Source organism: Dromaius novaehollandiae, chromosome 5, assembly GCF_036370855.1.
Source record: "Dromaius novaehollandiae isolate bDroNov1 chromosome 5, bDroNov1.hap1, whole genome shotgun sequence".
Classification (NCBI taxonomy): domain Eukaryota; kingdom Metazoa; phylum Chordata; class Aves; order Casuariiformes; family Dromaiidae; genus Dromaius; species Dromaius novaehollandiae.
Window position 1 is genome coordinate 47,250,549 of NC_088102.1, and position 24,414 is coordinate 47,274,962.

The following is a 24,414-nucleotide window of genomic DNA, read 5'->3' on the forward strand; positions in this document are numbered from 1 at the left end:
TTTTCCCCCTCAGACTTCTTCAGAAGCTCTATTTTTTCCCACAAAAATAAATGTGCCCCAATGTGCAGGAAGCACAAACTGTACCATAACTTAAAAGTGAAGCTGAATAAGAACTATAAAATACTTCTTTAACTCTTTACTCTTACACTGCTTCTTTAACTCTTTCAATGCAAGGCAGAGTACCCGTGGATGGAAGTAAGGCATGGAAAATTTGACTAAACTCACCTCGGCCATTGCTCCACTAACATTAGCTATATATTTTATAAAACAGCTTTAAAAACTTCAGACACTGAGAATCATGGCAACACACTGATGTCCACAAGACATCAATGTGATAGACAGCTGCAAGAAAACAGGTCACAATTCTTTTGCTGTTCACAAATGAAGGGATCAAATAAAATAAAAAATAAAAAAATAATAAAAAAAAAGCAACAAGTGACTCAACTACAGAACCTCCCAGAGCAGGTCTCTCGCTCCCCAACCACTGCGCTCCCTCCCGACCCCTTCTAAGGGCTAGGGGGTCACTACAGCTCCAGGATAGTTTTCCTGAACAGACCTGGTCAATCATACCAACTGAGTGTGACAGTTTCGTGATGAGGACTGCTCGAGACTGCCCCAAACACTCTTTTGAAGTATATGGGACAGTATATGGTTTTCAAAATTAATTCCTCAGCCTCTGAGCCATCCTGCAGCTCCCTCGGAATTAAATGATTGAAAAACTCAAAGCCCAAGTTGTTCAAGTGCTACACCTCTGTGTAACTGTTTTCAAGCTATTAATGGTCATATTTCAGGCCTTTTTCCTTGGCCTGAAAAAGCAGCTAGAAAATGACTTCACTGCTGATATTTAAATAAAATATTTAATGTCAAGAAGATCTCAGGCCAGCTAATGCAGACACCTCACTTTCTGCTACCTTCTCATTCCCTCATATTTCTTCCTACCCTGACTCCAGCTTCAAATCTTTGCACTAGGAAACAAACAAAAAGGAATTTGGAGCTTAAGAGGGAAGAAACTGTATGCATCAGGAAACAATCTCCAGAACTGGCAGAAATACTGTTTGCTCAGGGGAAGCATAGATCTGCAAAGGAACCATCAGTCAGCACTGAAGTGGACAGACACAAGTAGTTGCTCAAAGTCTGCAAAAACAAGGCGAACCATCAGAAGGGTAAGTCTTGGGCCCTTGGCAGAGAAGTACTGTTCTGGAGAACAGTACTGGAGCACTTTGCTCAGAATATTAAGTGGTTTCTGTTGCTCTGTTAGATGTCCAACATGAGATACCTTAAAGCCATCTGATTTTCAGATAAGGTCAAACTTCCAAATCATCGGTTATTTTTCAGAAACACAGCTAAGTATAATCCAAATTGTGTGTACTGGAGAAGTCTTGTGGCAGGAAAAGCACAAAGTTTGCAGGCTAGGAGGTAGATGCACTGGGAGATCTGTACTTGAGAAGTTTGCACAGCTGCTGTCCCTCACTGGTTTCTGGTATACAAGGCCTTTTACTTCTGGTCTACTGGTTCAAATCCTGCCTGCGCCAATAATGACTGAAAGACATTGTAATGTAACAGCTGTTTGGTGGCCTGTGTGAAAAGAATTAGTTATCTCAGCCTTCTGCCTGGCGGGCAGGTGTCCACATCATCGCAGCCATTGTCACACTGGAACTAAGTGGCACCCCCAGAGCAAAAGACAAAGCTAAATGGATAATGGAGACAAAACCGACCTCTTCCCTCCAGAGGTTATACTCATAAATCAAAGATGAGGTCTTATGAGAAAATAGCAAGATGGAATCCTTCTGTAGCTGAACTTATTTTGGTGATAAGACTGTTCAAGCACACTAGTACAATACCTTTAACCAGCAAGAAACCACTGCATTGTTAAAGAAATGATAACATTAAAATGGAAAAGTACGTATGTTCTAACCATCTGGCTGAGTCAGAGAACTTACTCCTCAGGAAATATCAAATTCAAGAATCAGGAACAGCTTTTTCAGATGAAAAAAGTGTCATATACAAGCCACACAATGTGTTCGAAAGAAAGTTGCCTCTTTCCAAGAATTTCATCCCCTGCACTGAGCTAAATGACTTGAATTCCAAAGCATCTGTCACTTCAGGGCAATATAAAACAGCAAAGACATCTAGCACATTAAACATTCAAAGCTAGGAAGCCAAAAAAACACAACATGTCATCTTATATGGAGGGTAGGTGTTTTTCTTGGCTATGTTCACAGTTCTGCAAATTCATACCAACAGAGGCATCTTTGCTTCCAAGAATTATTCATTTTTTCCCTGCTCTGCTGACAACATGCAATTGTGCTCAACAAGGAATTAAATTAGTGTGAACTGAGAAATTGAGAGCCCTGTTGCCCCTGGCACACTGGATCAGCTTTGTGGCCAGGCTAGTAGGCTAGAGTCTCTTTTAATCAGCTTCCTCTCCCTTAAAACCCAAATATTTTTTGGCAGAGTAACTCTGCACCTGCAGCCTTTGGCCACAGGCTACCTGGTCACTTTGCTTGTTAAGGGAATGTCTTCCTATTTTGACTCCAATAAATATTTATTTGCCCTAAAGAAGGCATTGCTGTCAACTTTGCTGCAGAAGCAGCTCAGCCCTTTGTTATATTTACTGTATAAGCAGTTGGCCTCTAGGCTGCATTTTACAGAGTTCTCCACTCTGAGAGCCGAATGCGAAGAAAACTTGTTGCTACGTAAACACCCCCTGTAAATACATGCATTATGAGATCCTTCTACAACTTCTGTGGCCCGATGCAAAGGCCTAACCTAGGGCAAGAAGGGGACTCTGCTTAATATATTTTAATGATGGAGTTCGATAACCTTAGAGGCTGAAGTTTTATTTATTTATCTTGGAGAAGATAGCAAGAAGAATAGCAATGCTTGCTTTCCCATGATTCTCTGTAAATATTCTTCAGTACTGGTGGGGAAGAAAAGAAAAAAAGGCATCCCTTAGGTAAGAGACAGAGTTTGACAGTACCATGACTCCTTTGTCGCTCCTGAGAGCGTCAAAGGGCCCAACAGAAACGGTTTGTTACACATCTTTCCAGGATAGATCTCCACAACTGAGATCTCGAACTCTTTTCACTCACAAAACAATCATCAGTGGGTTGCTGTGCATCTTTGCGCTATTTCTGAACCAGAAACCTAACACTAAACAGTTATGCATGATCATGACAACCCTGATAAACTATTTGTTTCATAACCAGTAGGTTGATCCCTGGACATCTGGGTCTGTAACTAGCTCAGACTAACTGCCACAATTTCTGAATGCTAAAAAATAAGGAGTCGGGCACTTTGGGAAACTGCAAGTGAAGCTGATCATGGCTCTTTGCCTGATACACCAAGTACTGTTCTAGGTACCCACCACTGTATAGTTACCTGTACAAGTTGTTCTTTTATGATATGCTAGGGATCATATACTTTTTCCATTCAGCTACTCTTCTGGCCCAACAAAAAGTAGCTAGTATGTATATATGAGACGTAAGAGAATCACTCACTGCTAAGTAAGGAAAATTTGCCCTGGAATTCTCTGGCATTTATTATCTACTTAAAATGAACAGCTAGCTTCGAAGATTTAGAAAAAGAAACCCTGTCAGACTTTCAACTAAATCTCATAAGCTGAAGGTAGATAGTAAGAACAACACAGGGTGAGAAGGTGTTAAGTGTTAGCATGTAGTTTCAACATTATATTAATGATCTTGAAAATGAAACCTGAATACACCCAAAAGTATATCCCTACAGTTTTTCTCCTGCACCCAGCTTCTCTCCCAGCATTTACTCCTTTTGCTGGGCAAATAAAATACGCGGATCTGCAGTCAACCTAACATTTCCCACACCTCAGTTATCTCCACTGTCAGAAATTATATGGGAGAAGCAAAGCAACAGTTAAAACATGTTCTCAATAAACTGTCAATGACACTTTACTTTGAGGATACAAAAATTGTTACAGACATGGAAACATGACCTTTCCCTAGCATCATAATGCACTTTGGAGCAAATACTGCTTTTTCATCTTCTGTTTTTGTGGTATCTGCCTTAATGAGATCCCAGTCCATCACTGAAATTCCTATATATGGTTGTAATACAACTAGTATAATCATAGGAAAATTCAGCTGGGTTCAGGTAGTCCCATCCTGTAAGCCAGTGCAGAACTATGAGATATAGTACATCCTCTTGTGCTTCCTTCAGCTAACGTTTAAGATCTCCAAAGCTTCCTGGTCCTTCCTTAAGAAGCTTTCTGCAGAGTATTTTTTTCCCATCTTATGGAGTACCTTTTACATTTGACTTGCATTTTCCTTCCTTCTTCTTCTTTTTTTTTTTTTTTTTTTTTTTTTTTTTTTTTTTTTAACCAATCCAGACTCTTATACATACGGTCTAAATAATCTGTCACCTAATCTTGGTGGTTATACTCTACAAGGCCTGGTGTGACACTTGGTTAACAATCCATCAGCCAAACTATACATGTTTGTGCATGTTATGAAGTGTGTGTATATGCATACAGACATATGTAACTAAGCCCCCAACCTACTAACCAATTGTGCACTCATTCATGGAATACATTTCAACACATAATATCATTTAAGTAGCAAAAGGCTGGTCAATTAAAACAGTATTTTAAATTTGCTCACTGAGCAGTGTGGAGAAGGAGAGGAGAAAGCTCACTTGTAAGTATAATGCATGCCTGCTTTGTTTTCTATTGTTACGTCTCCTGCTGGTGTCTTCCAGCACTATGGCTATCCTTGCTTACCCATCCCATCAATTCTGTGACTGCAAATTATTCTTCCCAAAGCCTGCAAGGAGGATGCAACAGCCTGAGAAGCCTACAGAGAAATGTCTTTGTCAGTCCTAGGTCTTGGGTAAATTCCACCTAATGATTTATATGTACATTTATTCTCAGACAGCCCCTTTTCAAACAAGGGTCTCAAGCAGCTTTGCAAAAGTGAACAAACTTTCCCTTATTTTACTTATTCAGAAGCTAAGGTGGGTGGAAGTTTAGTGTCTTGAACAAGGTTAGGAAGCTATTTTACTGTAAAGCAGGGAGTAGAACTCATATGCTTACAACTTTCAGTATTTCACTCTAAACACTAACTGCCTTTTCAAATATATACTTCCTTCCCAAATTAAATTCTCACAAAAATATAATAATGCTACCATTGTTGAAAAACACTTCTTTAAACTGTGCAGGCAAATGCACTTCATGAGCAGAAGCAATGCGCCTCAGAAACTTTGGAGGAAAGGCAACGTACAAATTCAATAACATTATCAGTAATTTATATCCTTGTTAGTCAAACACTCTTTGGTAAGCTAGGAACTGTGTGGACTAAAAAAAAAAAAAAATCTTCACACTTGTTACATTTGAGTTTTCATGATAAAATGGAAATGTCGTGGTATTGAAAGTACCACTAAACCCGAATTTCATTCGTATGTTCTATAGGCTTTACAGCAAAGCTGCTAAAAATGGTACCCTTCTAAAGTCCTTTCTTGCAGCAGTCTACTTTTCAGTGTCACACCATCCTCTGTGAGAATGATTTATGCTGATCAAATCCATGAGATAGTCTTTCAAAATTAGTATTTTACAGAAATATAACCAGTGAGCACTTTTGGTCCTAATTTCATGAGATACAGGATTAGATTCTAGGGATCAGAACAAGGCAATCAGTGGAATAAAGGGTAGTTACTCACCTTTCCACCATGTGTGTCTGGTCCAGTGATAACCCATCGATTGCTGTGCATTCTGGACATTTGAACTTCTTCCGTGGGGTCACCTGCACAAAGGCACGCCAGATATCATCAAATATCAACAGAAGGGACATCAATCTCCTTGCACAGCGAGCAGCGCAATACCTCTGAACATGCCTGCAGTGTAAGCTGAGCTCTCTCAAAAAAAGCCGGGGGGGGAGGGGGGGGAGTTGTTTAAAAAAAAGTCACTCCATTCCTCCATTCAGTTCCATCTGGCCTGGATGACTGCAAATTCACAGGGGCCCAATAAAAATGGCTTGGAGGGGTTTTGCCTTCTGTAACTGAAAAGAAGTGGCGATGACAAGCTCCTTAATTCCTGTTTAATGACTGTTTTCTCACTGCCAAGGTCCCTGTATAAACACCATTTGTTCTTGCAGCCATAACAGCGATGAAATATAGCTTCCCATACTTCACCGTAACGTTAATCCAACAGACGCTCTTTCGCTCACTCCAGTTAATAGCTGACTGGCAAACTCTGCAAGACTCTCCCAATCGCACGGAGGTGCCAAATTATTCTGCTGTGCCTTGTACAGCTCAAAAACTTTTTCAGCGAAAACACACACTTTATCTTCTAAAGACTTTTCTAGGAAATGCGGCCACCAGTCCCAGTAAATGATGATGGACAGATGGGAAAGTGGACCCCGCTAATTGAAGTAATGCCTGGTGGCCTCTAAATCTCATTCCAAGTTGACACACTTTGAAATGAATCTACAGAGTGAATGTCCAGACCTGAAAACGTGTCGAAACATGTCAGGAAATTAATTTGGGGATAAAAAGTTCATTTAAAGCTGATCTTACAATTAACATTCTTGCAATTAACATTCCTATAAATCAGCTGTTGCCAGTCCATGACAGAGCGAGCTGTGGACAGTTGGCAATTTCTTTCCTTGAGTGATCTCAAATAGTTAAAATACATGTATGTGCTTGTGTACCTATATATATATATATATATATATATACACACATATCTATCACTTAAATTACCTTCTTCATACTTCATCTAGCTGGTTACAATGAACACCAGAAACGAGTGTGAAAAGAAAGAAAAACGCATTTCTGTGTTCCCAACTGACAAAAAAAATTTTACTAAACTGGCTTTCCTACAATGGGAAGAGAATGTGGCACCATTCTAGGAGTAAAGGAGAGAAAAAAGACGACAAAGTAGTATATTTAACCCTACTAAATAAGTTTATATGATGCGTACATCGTGTTTTTAAACTTTACAAAGCTGAACTACAGAAAAGCCCTACCTTAATGACTGATTTGCCAGTGACATTTGCCACCAGAAAATTCATGGCAATATCTTCACAGTTCATATGAGCATCCACCCAGTTCTTGATGTCTCCAGGCATTTTATAGGTGTAAAGATAGTTAAAATACTGCAGGATAGACAGAAAGGGAGGGAATACAATTTTAAATAGAGATGCAGTAACTGTAACACTCTAAACATTTCAGTCACTGAACAGCAGACAGGTAAGGATAGGTTACGAGCAATCTATTATCCTACCTTCAGCCAAGGATGACTTTAGCTGACAGAGTCTCATTTTTGGGTGCTCAAGAGTGTAACTACTACTTCCCTGATCAGCAAACAAATTTGTTTTCGATTGGTTTTCATTTTTTAAACCTTTAGCTACAAAGCTACACTCATTGCAAAAGCAAAAGGTAATCAATTACACACCCTGCAAATTGACAAGTTTTTCTTTAAGTTTATGAATGTAACATTTCTTCTATAGGCAGAGACAACTCAGTTGTTTCCACAGCAACAGGAAGAGAAGGAGGCTTAGGGAAAGTGTGCAATTGTTTCCTGGATTGTTGTAGGAAACATAATCATGGTGTCACAAAATACTCACTTAACAATGATAGAAACGTATAGCTCCTTAAAAAAGGTTCATGCCGTGCATTAGTAGAGGCTCTTCTGCAGTTCAAGGTGAACTGCTTGCTCTCTGGATGCCTGAACCATCTCACCTTCTAAGAATTCAACAAATGACACTTTGTGCCACTGCAGCCTTTTCAAGCGAAACACAAAGGCTGTCCAATAAAAAAAATACTTGAATGCTCAAATGAAAAATGATCAGAGATCATAGTGTGATATAAAACAGCATTATATCATTTAATAGCAAAATATACTGAACCCTCCCTTTACTTATAGTATTACAGTTACCTTGTGATAAAATGCTGCCCCAGTCAGCACCATCGAGACTTCATTGGTCCATTCTGATTCATACTTCCATTTGTTCATCTCATGGTCCCAAAGATGCAGGCGACCCGGATATCCAACCAACCTGTCAGGAAACTCGCGCCAAACCTGAGGAGAATGAAACATGACACTGTGCTTACCAGGCCCTCACAGCAAACAAACACAACTGCGCAGACACAACGGACCTACTCATGAAAGGCAGGAAGTGCAGTGGTCCAGAGACCATCGCAATTCTGACAAGTTCCAATTCTCAAAATTGGAAGATGCCTGGAACAAGTACGAGAAAGCCCAAGTTTGCTTTGAAAAGACCCTGCAACTCAGGGAAGCCGTTCTCCAGAGCAAATAGCCAGTTAAGCAATACCAACTTCCTTGTTGCAGAGGAATTCAACTGACTACTCAAAAATAATTTAACACTACCTAAAACCAGCATGATTAAAATGGAACTTCTGATGTTAACTTCAGTAGATACAGCTACAGCCTAACTACTTTCACAGCTGGCTTTGGATCTAACCAATCTGTTTACTTTGATAGGAAGGGGCTTAACACAAGCTTATATTTTAATATTTCTGGCATTCTTTAGTGGGTGCTTGGATGGATCTACTGCTACATGGCAGGCCTCTGCCGCTGACTTGTTCCAGACAGCTGGATACAATCAAGATACCATCCTTGTCACTCCATACATTACATTACAGCTGACGACAGGATCAAACACAGTAGACAAGAACAAGGAGAAGGGCATCATTAACGCAACCCCAGTTCTCCACACTGCTAGCCACATTAAATAATGGTCATTTTTTTGCGGGAGTTAAAAGGGAGAAAGGGTTATAATTATTTAGAAGGGTCTGAATGCTATATACTAGCTAAATACATAGTATTTGTTACTGATCAACAATGAAGTTAGTATTTATCCACATTATTCATACAGACTAATTACTTATTTTTTTTCCTTTTTTATCCCAATATCTGCTAGATTTATTGGAAGAACATGAGTCTTGACTCTCAAAGACATCATGCTAGGTAACAAGAGTTTCTGCTTCAAGTTGGTAGTGTATAAATAAATAAATAGAAACAGTCACTTATGACCAAATTTCATGGTGCATGCAAGATTAATGATAAAAAAAATCTCCTAACTTCCTGAGGGCCACTTCACAAGCAAAACTTTTCTCTCTGTACGGAAGGCAAAGGAATCTCAGAGCAAAGATCAGATGAAGTTGCAGTAAAGAAAGTATTATATAGAATTCCATGACGCTGAAAAGCTTGCTTTGTCCGCAGTTTCCTTAGGGTACTTCCTATGTGCCAGTACATTTCAATTAGGGGTCCTGGACTACGAGGACTCTATGCAAGTATTTGGTCAAAGTAAATATGATGAAACAATCAGCATTAATTTACTACTTCTGTATCTACATTTCTATGATTTCACGTTACCATATACTTTTCATCTATAGATCTCAACACATTTTATTGCTGTCAGCTAACATAGCTTCAGAATCCCATGATGAGAGTAGTTATTATTTCAAACGTACAGATGAGGAAACCTGCCAAAAATCATATAGGAAACAAGAATGGGAACCAGATCTTCTAACTCTCAGACTTGTACTTTTATTCAGAAATCAATCTTTCTAGACAGTTCTAGGGCAGAAGTACTTGGATAGTATTTAGATAGGGCAACTGTCCAAAAGAAGGCTCTTGAAAGCAGAGATGATTTGGAACTCAAGAAGCAGAATTCAAAGGATGCTGTCACAAATTGGTGCCATCAGCTAATTAAAAACTATATACATTTTTGGCAGACCAGTGAAGGCTTGGGATACCTAACTTAATTTTGACATGACATCACAAACATTAATAAAGAGCAAAAGGACAAATGTATAGCAACTCCCTCTTCCAAAATTTTATTCCTCATCCCCTAGGACTTAAAAAATGAATAATTAAATTGTATTTTTTTTAAAACCTAACTATTAAAATACCCATCTCCCAGCTGTTGCAAGACACTGCAACATAAGCTACCAAGGCTCAACAAAAGATCTGACAGAACACTGTAATCTGTAACGTACTGAACTAAGAATTCTTGTAGCGGGAATGCCACGCATATTGAAGGCAGCTGAAGGAGAGATTAAACTCAGCTACTGCTTCCCAAGGGACCTTAGTGCCCTCATAACACAGAGCGGTGGATTCATATTCTTTCTAGTTTCTGTTCTCAATGAGATCTTCAAGAGTCCAAATGACATAAAATAAAAGCCAACTGTAATGTACGTTACTAATACAGATTTCTTCGTATCACTGTAAGGCTCAACACTACTCAGATTCTGGCCTCTGAAAACTGTCAGTTTGATGCATCTAAAACATAACTTTGTAGTTTTAAACAAAGATTCCTTTTAAAAGGAATGCTATGAAAGTCAGCAGAAACCTTGGTTTCTTCATAATGTTCATCACTAGCTCATTCAATGGTAATTCCTGGAAAGTCTCCAAAGAGCTGCCTCTAGCTCACTGCCCAAACCAATACAAATATTTTGTGCCAAAATTAATACATACAGCTACTGTTTATAAAGAAGCATTCAGAATAGCAACTGTGGTAATGATCCCTATACTACTCTCCATTTTGCACTACAGTTCATTTACTTACTTGATGGTTGCCTACAATTTATTAGTCTGTCAGGAATACATTCTGGTTTAGCCAGTGATCTTATTAGCTCTCTCAGACTAAAGGAGGATGGCTTGAGTTAATACTGGTAAGGGACACATGCAATGAAGAACACATTGCCAAGTCTGTAGGGGCATACTTCTCAGCAGACAACACTATTCCAATGACTCTGCAAGACAACAGTGAAGATAAATATTTTTGAATCAACCAATCCTCAGATGAAAAGTCTAACAGAAGAAATTCTGACTTCGTAGCTCTTGTGAAAGACACTAAGGGAAAAAGATAATCTTTGTTTTCAAGTCTAAGAGAAGTCTAAGAGACTTTCTAAAACTGAGTGCCTTCTTTAGAAGAATTCTTGCGTATTCATTCCGACTGTTAAAAATGTATTTTTGACATTACTTTAAGGAGGAATAATATAACTATTTGCTTACCAAAATAAGATTTCTCCATGGGTAACTGCCGGCCACATTCAAAGCTCTTTCTACAAATCAAGAAGTTACCTTGCAAATTATGTGCATGTAAAGCATTGCTTGTCTTTGTGGGCTCTGTGCTTATGTTTTGCTTTGTTTTTTTAATAACAACATAAGCCATCCCTTTGAGGACCAGGGGAGAATTAAGTGTGGCTGGGACTGTGGGAGGAGAGAAAGTGTGCTGATCAACTGTGTTTTCTTTAATTCATAAGGGATAGCCAAAGTGCGCCATTTTTACAACACTGCCGCAGTAGTTTTGGAAACATTGATTATTTTTCTGCTTACAAAAGTTTCAAATTTTCTAGTTTTGATTAGACAGTTCCTGAAGCTGCAATGTAACTATTAATACAGTCTAGTACATTTCATGCATAAATGTTGGAAAAAAATCTGGAAAAGGAAGCGCTTCTCCATGCTTTCAGCTACATGGAGAATGGGCTGCGGTAGCTTGTTTGATGGCACAGAGAAATAGAACAAAACAGTTCAGGCTAGGAAGTAAAGAGAACTACAGACGAGTAAGACCTGAGGGTATTTCAGCTAGGCTGTGTGTTTAAGTATGTCACTTAAGAAGGAAAAGAGCTTTGAATGTGGCCAGCAGCTACCCATGGAGAAGTCATCTTTTGGTAAGCAAACAGTTATATTATTCCTCCTTAAAGGAATGTCAGAAACACATTTTTAACACTCAGAATTAATATGCAACAGTTCTTCTAAAGAAGGCACTCAGAGTCTTGCAATGATTTTAGCCTAGTGCAATAAATATGCAATTCATTAGAGAGGTGATTTTTTTACTCTTAAAGAATGTCAGAGAAATGAAGCACTGAAAACTGAGCTTTGAGACAGAATAAGAACCATCTACTATAAGCAGGCAAAATGTTTCCGATAGAAAAAGCACAAACTTGGCGATGCACCCAACTATTTTTTCTACGAACACAGAATACGTGGTCTGAAAGATTTCGGGGCAACAATTCTAATTTAGATTATTTTTATTGTTGCTGTAATAAAAATAATTTGACATTGTAAGGGTAAAGCGCTGCATAAGTACCTAATAAGAAATCTTCATGAAATTCATGTTTGGAAACCATTATCCCCGTTTTTCAGATTGATAGAAATGCAAAGCAATCTGCCCTGAGGCCAGCTGAAACTCAGAGGTGGGAAGACCAAAACGTATGCTGCAGTCTCTTTTTGAAATACCAAATGCTTCCCGAACAGCCAATGGTTCTGCTTTAATTTTTTAACATTACGATACTCTAAATATGTGCTCCTTTTCTTGAAACTCTCTGATACTGTGAACAACGAAGATTGTTAAGTGGGGAAAAGTTGTCTTGCCTTAACAGTTTCGTTTATTATTGTCCGTAGTGCCTCAATTCACCCATGTGTTTGTGTCATATAACTTACAGAAATCCTCTTTTTCAAAAGTCATAATGTCATGATTATTCTTATGCTACCTTAATACAGCAGCACACAGGGACTATTTTCCTGCTTGCTCCAATAGATTTATGCTATGTAATAAATCACTGTACCATAATAGTTCACTTTTAACAAGTAAAAAATGTCTGACACTTTGAGTGTTACTATAATTTTTTATGGCTGAAAGTGTACAGAGATCAAAGTTTCCTGTTTTTTTTAGGCTTGCTCTATACATCCAGACAAGACTGTGACGGAGGGGGTTTTGCCACATGTTTAAAAATAAAGTCTCAAGTGTATTAGAAGAAGAAAAGAAAATTACTGAATGTCACGTTTCCAACCCTTCTTATTACTAAAGCAGAAGCTGACGTACTTTTAAAAGAAAACTTTCTAGTAACATTATATGCTGCTACTGTTCCCTCTGGGTTCCCCTGCAAATGAGTCAAGAGCTTGAGAGATACTTTTCTGGTAACACACATAAACAGATAAATAAATTATCACAGATGAGGACAATTTAAACATCTGGGAGCCAGCTCAGGCCTGTCAAGCAAGTCACAGACACTCAGGGACAGGAAAGATCAATCTTCAGCCTTGATTTCTGTGCCAGAGAGTAGGAATTATATCACCCACCCTCCATAGGAGGAAAACTGTGTATTTATAAAATAACCTGCTGTGCTGATGTATTTAAAGACATTTCTAATCATTTATTCTACAGAAATAAGCATTCTCAAAACATAAGGATTCAAAGTAGCCTTGGGTTTGTCAAAGCTAGCTGCTCAATAAGGCATTTTAATTTTCCATCTATGTGGCTGTGTACTAAGTTGGATTCACAGAATTAAAATGGAATTGGATTATAATAAAATGAGAGAACTGCAAAAGTAACAGTTTTTAGTCTGCCAGACTAAACAATCTTGTGTCCAAACAGTTACATTCACACACAGAATGCAAAGACTGTTACTGGGGTAATCCCTGCAATCAAAGCACATGGTCCACAGAAGGCCAATAAATTAGACAGCAACGTCCAACAGTTACACCTGGGGATGAAGAGCTGTAAGTCCCAACGGTCACCTAATCACACTGACTACAGGGGAATTCACTTAAACTTTTCGTTGTCTCAGCTTTCTTCATGAGGATAACACTTTCCTGCCTAAGTGACAAGACTCAATCTATGTGAAATTAGATATATTCTCAACAGTGGAATTTTAAATTAATGCTTTGGACATATGAGCTTCACAGTTCTAATTCTCATGACTCCTGGCTGACATACAGCTGAAACTCATCTGCAGTACTGCATGTGAATCTTGCTTCCAAACCCTCCAAGTCTGCTTTGTCGGGAGCAGAGATTCATTTGGAACTACTTAGACAATCACATAGGTTTTTACAAAACTTATTTATATTTACTTTGAAACAGCTTTATGAAAATCAAGCTGGAAATGGAGCCAGAATTTACACAGCGTGCTGGTTATAGATTTGCTATTTTTCTTTCCATCAGCTCACCCTCAGAACAAGCACCAACACAGACAAAAGTAAGTTGGCTTGCAGAACTGCCAACACTTCATTGCTTTGCTGTTGCAACACAGTGCTTAAAACACTCAGTGCAGGCAATACAGTATAGAAAAGGCATATGTGGCCATAAAACCTCTTTTTTCAGGTGTCTTCTCTTCATTCTGTCTTTCACACTTCATGTACTAACCTGTTATTCTTAAACTGGCAAAGGAAGTATTTTCTTTCTGGAGACGCACATGATAGATTAAACCCCTGTCTCCACTACTTAACATCTTTGTTATTACATCAGCTTACCTACATTACCACAAGTAACTTCTTGAGTCTAAAAACTCATTGCTTGCTAAAGGTCTCTTGCATTTGAGAGGGAGAGTGAGACATATTTTATCATATACACATTCACACTGAGGACTTATTTCCAACATACTTCTCTTTAAAAAATATCTTCTTGCATTAACAACTGCACTTAAGATTATTAAAAATGAAGCAACTATCGCATTTAATTTGCCTTCAACCCTTGAGAATACTGGTTTTCATTATTTCACTGAATTTAGCTAACAAAATTAACCAGTTTCATGGGGTTTTTTGTTCATGATACTGCAGGTACAGGTGTGAGTAAATCACTCAAATCTTTCTTAAAATATGCTATTACATTTTTTAAAGTTTCTGATTTATTTGCAAGTGCGGCACATTTATCTTAAATGCACAGGTGTATCAGTAACGTCAAATTATGAACTGTGTCATATACTCAAATGGAGGACAAAATTAATTCATTCAGACTGAAGTTCTGGAAAGAAGACCACAGTGTTGCCTTAAACGAGTGTACTTTTTGACAACTCAAATATGACTATGAAAACTTTCACCTCTTTGTACTGCCATGTGTAACTCATTTGGACAAACTTTCTTTTTATTGATACTCTCATTACAACAGCAGCTGTTGAAGCTTTGCCATTTCAAGCATATGACACATAGGCATCCCCTCCTTGACATTCTTCAGTTCCCCTTTTCATTGCGCTCCACCTTACTTTGGCTTGTCCTCAAGAGGCCTCCTCTGTTCTCAACACTTAATCTCCGAAACTTGTCTTGTCCATCAATTCATACAGGAAGAACCTGACAGCAATGTACCCCCAGCAACAGAGAAAATGCTGTTTATGAGCTAAGAGACCAGTAAAAAACTGCTCTATTTCTTTTCATTTTAAAGTGCATAAGTGGCTACCACATTAATGGGACAACTAAACAACTAATTTTCCTTGAAGGGAGCACATCATAGCAGCCAGTCCTTTCAGGTGAAAGATGGTCAAAGATACAGAATGGCAAACCCTGCAATTCTTGCTTAATACAAAGCTCTTGAAATGCCTGAAATAATAACTTGAAGACTACTTCTGATTTGTCATGTCTAAAAAGTTTTTGAAACCGATAAGATGAATCCTATTCACAGTCTCCAGACTGCTTCCATTACATAAATTAATATTTTCTGGAGTCTCTTGGCCTAACTATGCCAGTTACCAACAAATTTCTGTTGGCTAGCAGTTTTTCTACAAAACAATGACTATCTGAATAACTGTAACCCTCTGAGCTCCTAAATCCAGTCCCTAAGCACATTTCAATCAGCATTGAACTGCTACAGTGTGTAGAGAGATGAAACTATCTGAATAAGCAGACTGTGCACTGCTTTCTCCACCTTATATACACATGCAATGCTGAAGTGGACAGAGTAAGTGACCGGAAAAAAACAATTCTCCTACCTCATATCCAAACTGGAGTTCATCCGAGGTTAGCATAATGATATCATCATCAATAGCCAACACTGCTTCTGTTTCAATCTCATCATAGGGGAAGAAGCGGTTACTAAGTTTGTTTTCTGCAGTTCTAACAACTTTCAGTGGAACACGAATCTTTGGCCATAGGGAATCTGGAGAGAAATATTAAAAGAAATATCGTTCAATATTATAATTTAATTCTGAACAAGACTGCAATTCTGCCTCAAGGATCTCTTCGGTCCTTTTCTCTCGCATCCTTAAAAAAAAAAAAAAAAGCTTTTGATGGTCAATTTATATCTTTCAGTTAGGCAAAAGTATAAATATATGAAGGAAAGAGACAGAGAGAAGCTCAGTTACATTTTCCACCTTTGTTCTTTGCTAAGGGCTTCACAGATAGCTGTTTGTGGGGACAGCTTGCCCACCACAGCAGTCTGTGATAATCACATAACAAGAGACAGTGATACTACACATTGGTTTAGTACAGGAACCAGGAAAAAATATTTTACCCAACTGTAATTGCTCAAAGAATCTAAAGAAGCAGCATACAATGACTGACAGCAAGTCCAGCGTCATAAACAATTTAAACAAGAAAGTGAGTTCTGTTAAGTGCTGACAAAATAAATTTTATTATAACAATTAAAATCTAGATATACCTAAAATATTAATCGCTATTAAACCTAAGGATTAGATTCTGTATGAGAATATGTAAGTAGGTAATTTCTTTCATCTTTAAAGTCCTAAATGACAGTGATAAACTAAGCTGGACAAATGTGAAAGGATTCTATTTGTGCTCGACAGCATCTTTACAAGCAGAACAGAGCACTGCAGTATAGAGCGATGAAAATTTTTATGTCAAACAATGCTTCAGCTAGCAACAAAAACTGTAGATACAAAATGGTATCCAATTCACTCTACAGTGAGAACCTTAGATTTGCACTTATGTTTAAAATGTAGCATCTTAACTGGTACATTAACAGTTTCTGCAAATTTCTACAAATACTCAGAATTTTCAAAATCATACTCTGTTCCTACAAAAGCATAACTGGAGGCATAAGTATAGATCTCAAGCTAACACCAAGACAATAAAACTAAGGACTGAATATTAAACCTTGCTTCTAAATGCACACATTTAACCACTTACATTTTCTAGCACACAACTGTTAGTAGTAGTCATTATTACACAATTTGATCTTTCTCAAAAAGCACCAAATCATCAAAAAGTAGTACAATAAATAGCTAAACGTGCATCAATTTGCAAGTGATATAAAGCCTGGAGATGTGCAAAATAGTGAGGACAAGAAGGTCGTACAGAGCTGTCTGAGCCACTTGGTAAACTAGATCCATTTGAACAAAGAACAGACTGTCGCAACTCAACACAAAGTTATTCACTAGGAACAAGGAAGCTTTTCGCTTAAAGGTAGTTGCTGAAAAGGATTTAGGGGTCAGAGTGGACATTAGTTCTCAGCATGTCACTAGGGCAAAATGGATTAATGTGATTCTTGCATATGTCAACAGGCAAGTCGCAAGAATTAAGGAGGGAAAAGCAATTTTTTCTGTATACAGACCTAGTCGGATAGATGCTAAAATACTTCTGATTCTGGCATTTGTATTTTTCAAAGCATGTTAAAACATCAGAAACAGTGCAGAAAAGAACCACAGAAGTTACCTGAGCGCAGGAAAATATGCCTCACAGTGGAACTTTGAGATCAATCGGGTTAGATTATTAAAAGAACAAGCAAGAGGTGGATTTGATCAACATGTACAAGTATCTACACAGGAATAAAAATTCCATATATCTTTAACCAAGTAGAGAAAGACATAACAAAAAATAACAACTGGAATCCAAAGCCAGAAAAAAAATCAAAGCATATATAAGGTAGACACTTTCAACAGCAACCGTGGTTAACCTCTGGAGGAAGTTACCAAGGATAGCAACTGATCCTGCACACCTCGTCTTTGGAACAAGTCTGGATACTACCACAGAAGAGGTGCTCGAGTTAAACAGAACATATATGACTTACAAGTAAACCCAGATGATCTTACCATCCCTTCTGCCTCAACGATCTGTGAGTCTATGAGCAGGGAACTTGTTCTAGGTCATGAAGAAGAAAGCTGGAAGGTTGAATGTAACCTACCACAACATGGGGAGCTAATAGAGAAATTCAGAAAATGGCGCTTCTGTGTTTTGAGAACGAAAGGAGGAAGGGAACATGAGTGTCAAGGAAAATGGCATTGTAAATGCTGAGGTAAGAAAATCCCTAATCCCAGAGAGCAGCTTCAGTTTGTGAACAAAATTATATAATCAGATTTTGGAAATGCTCTTAGCAGAAGGATCTGACGATTAGTGGGGTACAGACAACACCAAAAATAAATGAGTTACATAGTGATGCAATTATGCACACACATACTTCTCCAATTCCATAATAATCCAGAATCAGCTCTGCTTCCAAGACAGCTTTGCTCTTTTTCCACAGTCTGTCTGTTGCATTAGAAGGGCAGAAAATTACTACTAGAGAAGAACTAGCTGCTCCATTCCAAAACACATAATTAGAATGTGCAACCAAGAGTAAGCGTCCACATTCTCATTGCCACCTGGGCATCTCAGATTTAACAACTCGCAAAATACTCCTAAAAACACAGAGCTACATATTGCTTAAAGACGCCAGTGTCCAAACACTGCTTCACTGGGAAAACAAAACCCTCTTTCCAAACCGCACCAAGAGTCTTCAAAAGTCAGTTTTTCTTGGAGCTCTATCTTGGAAAGAAGGATTGGCATGCATGGGTGGCCAAAAGAAAGGAGAACAAATACAGAGAGATAGATATTTACTGTGGCAGTGTTTTTATTCAGTTTCCTACCCTAAGGTTGTTCTTGTGAGAATGAAAAAGTGACTATATAAAATCTACCTTTATCAGGGTGGTCTTGTGACCAGGCCTTGTGTTTTCCACATAATGGAGGTTTTGGTCCAGTTCTAGTCACCTCTTTTCCTTCTAGTAGAAGGCGCAGGCATCACTCCAAATACTGATGCCTACTCAAATAGCTTACAGTATTGCTTAGTAGCCTTTCTGAAGGATTAAACCCTGCTACTACTAATGGGCTGCAATAGAAGTCACCATCAGACAGCAGCCAGAGAGATACAGCAAGTGACTTGGGACCACAACAAAATGTTAAGAACTAGATTCAAACTATAGCACAATGAGCTCATTTTATTCTCAACATTGCTAATCAAATATAAAGAAAACATCTTGGACGATTCCTGGCTGAACCATCTTGAATTCAAAGATTTTCAACATACTAGTCATCCTAATGTCAGAAGGCAGTAAGATAACGACTGTAAGAGTTTACTGCAAAGCAGGACCCTCAAGTCTACTCGCTGCTTTCTTACTGGTTTACTGTGCAAAATGCAAGTACCCATATTTGTCAGATACAAACATGCACCTTACAAAGGTGTGCATAATAACCTCACAGAGATAGTGGACTGTTTAACATCTGTAAGCTACTTAAAGACCTTAGACTAATTGCCTATAATTATCCAATTACAATCTGATATTGATATAAAAGAATTTTAAGCAGTCTGTCAGGCCTCCAAAAGAATCAGTGTCACAAGTGTTTCAAGAGCTCCCAGAATTGCCATAAGTATGTATGTATTTGTAAATTTGTATTTATATCTATCAACAAAGATTATGTTTTATACATGCTCCGTGTATTTTTTATTCTTCTCATGTCTGCTATATACACATGAAAAATCCACAACCAAGCAGCAACAAAGATGGTATTTCAGTATAGGAATACAGTGAAACAGACTGAAACTGAAAAGCCCCTAGGAATGAGAAAGAACTCAGAAAAGCAAGCAAGCAAGAATGCTTTAAACTTCTAGCCCTTTGGGAAACCACCTGCTCAATGGCTTACTGTGAGACTGGCCACTTACATAAAAAGCTTAGAACAGAAGAAAAAGTAACGATAGGTGTATGAAAAATGAAAGTGTAACCTAATTATAATCTGCATACAGCTCAGATGTCAACAGAGCCTGTTAAATTCACATGACTTACTAAGATCTTGGAAATTCTCTCAAAGTCACCAAGTCTCAAAGAGGTACATCACTGTAAAATATTTGTGCTTCGAGAATCAAACTAAAAAGTTTCTGATCTGGATTTAAGGAAATGAACAGAAAATATCAGCATTTTCAGAAAGTTTAAGTAACATATTAGGGTACCAGTTACTCTGCACTATGCAAAATGAATTAGATCACTTAATGCCTAAGGCTGATCTGATGCTAAAATTTGCTGTATCTCATTGGACATCTAATGACACAATGTAACTTGGGCAGCAACTATACTGACTACTTGAGCAAAAAAAACTATCACAAAGGATAGCAGACTCCTTTCCGAGATGGATTTGATTGGGAGATAGTCTCGCAATCCAAAGACTTTCTGGTCCCAAATCAGCCCTGCTACAGGAGTTCCAACAGAAATATAGAGTCAATAAAAAAAGACAACGGCTACTTCAGAAGCCTAAGTTTTAGAATCCACAGGAAGGTTAAAACTGTCTGTAATTACTTTGGAAGACCATAAAAGAAGAGTATTTGCACTTTTTTATATACATTGGAGGAATGAGGCTTAAAAAAGAGTCTGAGATGGGGTCTGTCACTTCTGTACCACCACACTCTGAATTATCAGCTATTGCTTGGAAAGGTAAAGTTCCGAGAAATCGGAGCACTAGTAAAACACATAGAGGGGACATCCTCATTTTAGGAGATTTTTTTATAACAGGGTAAAAGTACTTGCTTTTATCTTACAGTAAAGGGGCTTAGTATTATTTAATGGTGTATGACAAAGAAAAAAGAAGCCCAAGACAAAAAGTAATGGACAACAGAGATGAAGTCTTTCAAGATTGTTGCAGAACTTTTAACCATACAAAAGTAAAAACGTATGTTCAGAGTGGGAATTATGCCTTACCTCTTTTAAATTTAATGACGGCTTTCTGTGATGCAGCTAAAATGTTAACACCACAGATCTCTGGAGCATAGAAAAGTCTATCTCTAAATCAAGTCTGAAGAGGGGGCTAGCAAGCACCTCCTCTTGCATGTCGTATCAAAAGGACTACAAAATACTTGTGTTTGACTAATGCATACACTTGCTACTTGGCAACAAGACTCAGGACATTCTTGGCACTTAGTGCTATTTGGGACTACCGATGCACTGACCACAGGAGCTACCCACAGAAAAAGCCTTGTGGTCTTCTAAAAACAGGTCTAGCATCTGTCTAACTGCCTGGGAAAGATTTGAGAGATCAGCAGTTTCCAAACTTTTCCAAATACAGCTTCCACTTCTAATGGTTTACAATCCCAAATAACCGCATACATGACTGCATTTCTGGCCAGTCCACAATCCCACCATAAGTCCTGCAACTCTGCATCACACAGCAAATTTTTCAAGCATGATTTCAAGATGATTTCCACAAACTGCAAGACCAAAATCAGTGCTGACTTCACATATCCCAAGAAAAAAGTGCCATAGTTACATTCAATTTAAAACACTTAATTTTAAAAATTAAAAATTTAAAACACAATATTAATAGATATTAATGAAGAATAGCAAAACACATCCTCTAAATATGCATTTCTCAGCTAGAACTCCCAGTTGAATTACATGGAAAGACAAAGAGGAGAAGGGAACACAATCATGAGACAAAGGCAATTTCATTATAATCTAAAGGAAAAAATAAAAAAACCTTTCGCTTTCCACACCTTTTCCCTAGACTTGCCATCAGATTTGAAACAAAAATGTAAGTAACACAAGCTTACAAAATCCCTATGTATAATAAAGAATAATTGCTCTGAAACCCATCCCTGTTTCTCAACTACAAATGACATGAGAGGGATCATTAAATAATGGAAACTATTATTTCAATGTAGTATATTATCTTTTTAAAAAGAGAAATGGGATCAACCATGTTGTTACAAAGCATCATTTACCATATCCTTACTTCTGAGATAGTGAGAAATTAATAGCATCTGAAGGGATATTTTAGCAGTAGATGCATTATTCTCTATCTGGTCAGCAGACAGAAGTGCATTTGTATAGGAAGTTATTTGCTCTAACTATAAATCATCAATTCCTAGTTTCTACCTTCAACCTAGGGAAAGGAGAACAAATATGGCTGCTGCACAGAGCTAAACAATATTCTTGGTCACCCATTCAAAGTAATATCAAGTTGAAAAATACAAAGTGATATTTGGATGCAGATGGTTTGCTGCACTTGCAGTTTGATAGTACAAACTGAATCCTTTCCAGTAGTAACAGCAATATGGCAACTTAAAACTAAAGATCCGGCTGTTGGCTAAAATAATGGCATTTTGATGACTGGATAGGCATGTACATTCAAACATGACTCTTCTACTTCTTCAGTGAGAACAGCTAAGAGTTTCTCAAGACTTGATTATGTGGCACCAGAGCGTTAATTCATAACAAGCTCAGATTTCCCACAACTTATATGAAGCCCACTTTCAACTGTAAAAAGGAAAAATCTTTTCCAGGAGTTGTGTGAGGTAGAGTAAGATCAATAAAAACTGGCAGAAAACATCCTTAAACATGCTCCCTTTGTATACCTCCGATTGCACAGAATCCCAAATGCCACCCTCAGCCCTTGTGTGCTCTCTCTGATCTTTTACAAGATCTCTTATTTGATGCTCATTCTAATTGGTCTGCAGTACCCTGAATAAATTCAACTAATTGAACATGGATGAGAGAAGCCTTACGAGTCCTTTTTTCAGTCTGGAAGACTGAACAACAGAACTTAGCTGATATACAAAGTTTCAAAAATTTGTCAGAAATAATATCAAACACATCAGATCTGTGTATTACCGAAATTTCTACAAATGGCTTAGTGCAGAATTCTGTCCAGGCGTTTCAGCAGCTCAGACAAAGAACTAAATCTCTAAACAAAGGTACTTTTAACCCACATTACCATTTTTGTACTGGTCTACTGCAATGCAAAGAATTCCTACTACATATAAGGAAACAGAATATTGGTTTCCAGTGTGTTATGTAAAGCCTTAGATAGGTTTGTTAAGCTGAATTTGTAGAGTAACTTTATTGGAAAATAACATGGCAAAATGATCATTACATAGACAATATCATCATTTTCACATGAAAAGGGAAGGTTTTGTAAAATAAGATAATTCATGGAAGACTGAAAAGTCATCAAACAGTTCTTTATCTAATTAGGAAGTGGCATTGTCAAGACACATTAAGTCAAAACCTAAACATAAGTTCAACAAAATGTTCCTATCAGTGCCAATCATTAAAGGCATACCATACAAAAAATACACAACAGGAAAAAAAAAAAAAAAAAGATAACTCTTACTTAAGTTAGAGTAATCCATAGGATATGCAGGTTCCTTATCCCCAGCGTTTTATATCAGCATTGCCCATTAGCATTACCAAACTGAAATAGCATAATAATATCCATAAGCCTCACAGTCTGCATCTTACTGTGAGTTTATCAGCAACTTAGCTCCAGGATATAACTGACACAACTGATGCAACTACACAGAAAGTACACACTCTTTAAATGACACTTTTGATTTTTACAAAACTGAACCTAAAAAAGGAGTCAAACTACAACACACTCGACTTGTAGCTTGTTGCATATTTACAAACAGTGATGCATTCATACCCTTTATATATATATAGGGAGAGATACCATTTATGTGGTAGATAAGATTGTGTGATGAAAAGTTAGTGGAAATTTCTATCATAAACTGTTTTCTTGAATTTCAGAACTAGCAATTAGGACTTAAATTCAAAAGAAAGAGCAAAAGTATTTGGCTGAACAGAGGGAAGAAAAATCCTGTCTATGTAAATATTTCCAGAAGCAGACACTTGGACCACAATGTTTATTTTAATGGATGCAGAGTGAGTTAGAAAAAATCATTTTCTCCTATATTTCAAAGCTTTTCACCATTTTCTTTTATTAATACCGTACATGTAGTCATGAGTCTGCCAACACTATTATTGTGCTCACAGGCTTCTTACATACACTGTATGGCTCAGTATATATGCAATACTCAGTGAAAGACAGATGAGAGATCACAAGCCCTAAATCCAGAGAGCACTTAAAAATCAGCAAAATGATTCTAAAAAGTGTTCAGGTGCCACATTAAAATCATCATCATGTATGATAGTCCCTCTCTGTTGTTTCACACTTAAGATCCAACATTTTGACCACGATAAACACTCTGAAAATCTCAAAAGGTCTGCATAAGACTTCTGTGTTGCTCATATATTCCTCTGCTGTAGCTGTTTTATCTTTTTCCTAAGACACTGGTAATATTCTGAGTTTAAAAGCAGAAGATTAGATCCTCAGTCTCCAAACTCATCCAAAGCACAATGTTCCTACTTTAGCGCACAGACTCAGCAACAACATCAAAATACCCAACATAGTTTCCACCATATATACCTATGTCTACATGTATCTCTCAGATGGAAAGTATGGGAAGGAAGTGTGTTCAACCAAGCAAAATAAAGACCAAAGCACAAGCTCTTCTTGAATCTATTCTGCGTCCTGAAGCTGACTTACTGAGTGATCTTGACAACTTCATCTCTACGGAGCTCTATGGAAACTGTAAAATGGGATTAACTACTAGTTAATCTATAAGAATGTGGCCAGGGCATAGAAATATTTGTAAATGTTTTGAAATGAGA

The 24,414-nt window shown here is 37.7% G+C and overlaps 1 protein-coding gene across 2 annotated transcripts in view; it reads right to left on the minus strand.

Moving 5' to 3' along the window:
- Positions 1 to 24,414, minus strand: part of EXT2 (exostosin glycosyltransferase 2) — an 82,472-nt gene that overhangs the window by 3,306 nt on the left and 54,752 nt on the right. For both annotated transcript variants that reach the window (XM_064512757.1, XM_064512756.1), the window contains 4 exons: positions 15,697 to 15,863; positions 7,904 to 8,047; positions 6,993 to 7,121; positions 5,686 to 5,768 (listed from right to left, as the gene is read on the minus strand). In XM_064512757.1, coding sequence (XP_064368827.1) covers positions 5,686 to 5,768; positions 6,993 to 7,121; positions 7,904 to 8,047; positions 15,697 to 15,863 — 523 coding nt within the window. The remainder of the gene's footprint in view (positions 1 to 5,685; positions 5,769 to 6,992; positions 7,122 to 7,903; positions 8,048 to 15,696; positions 15,864 to 24,414) is intronic.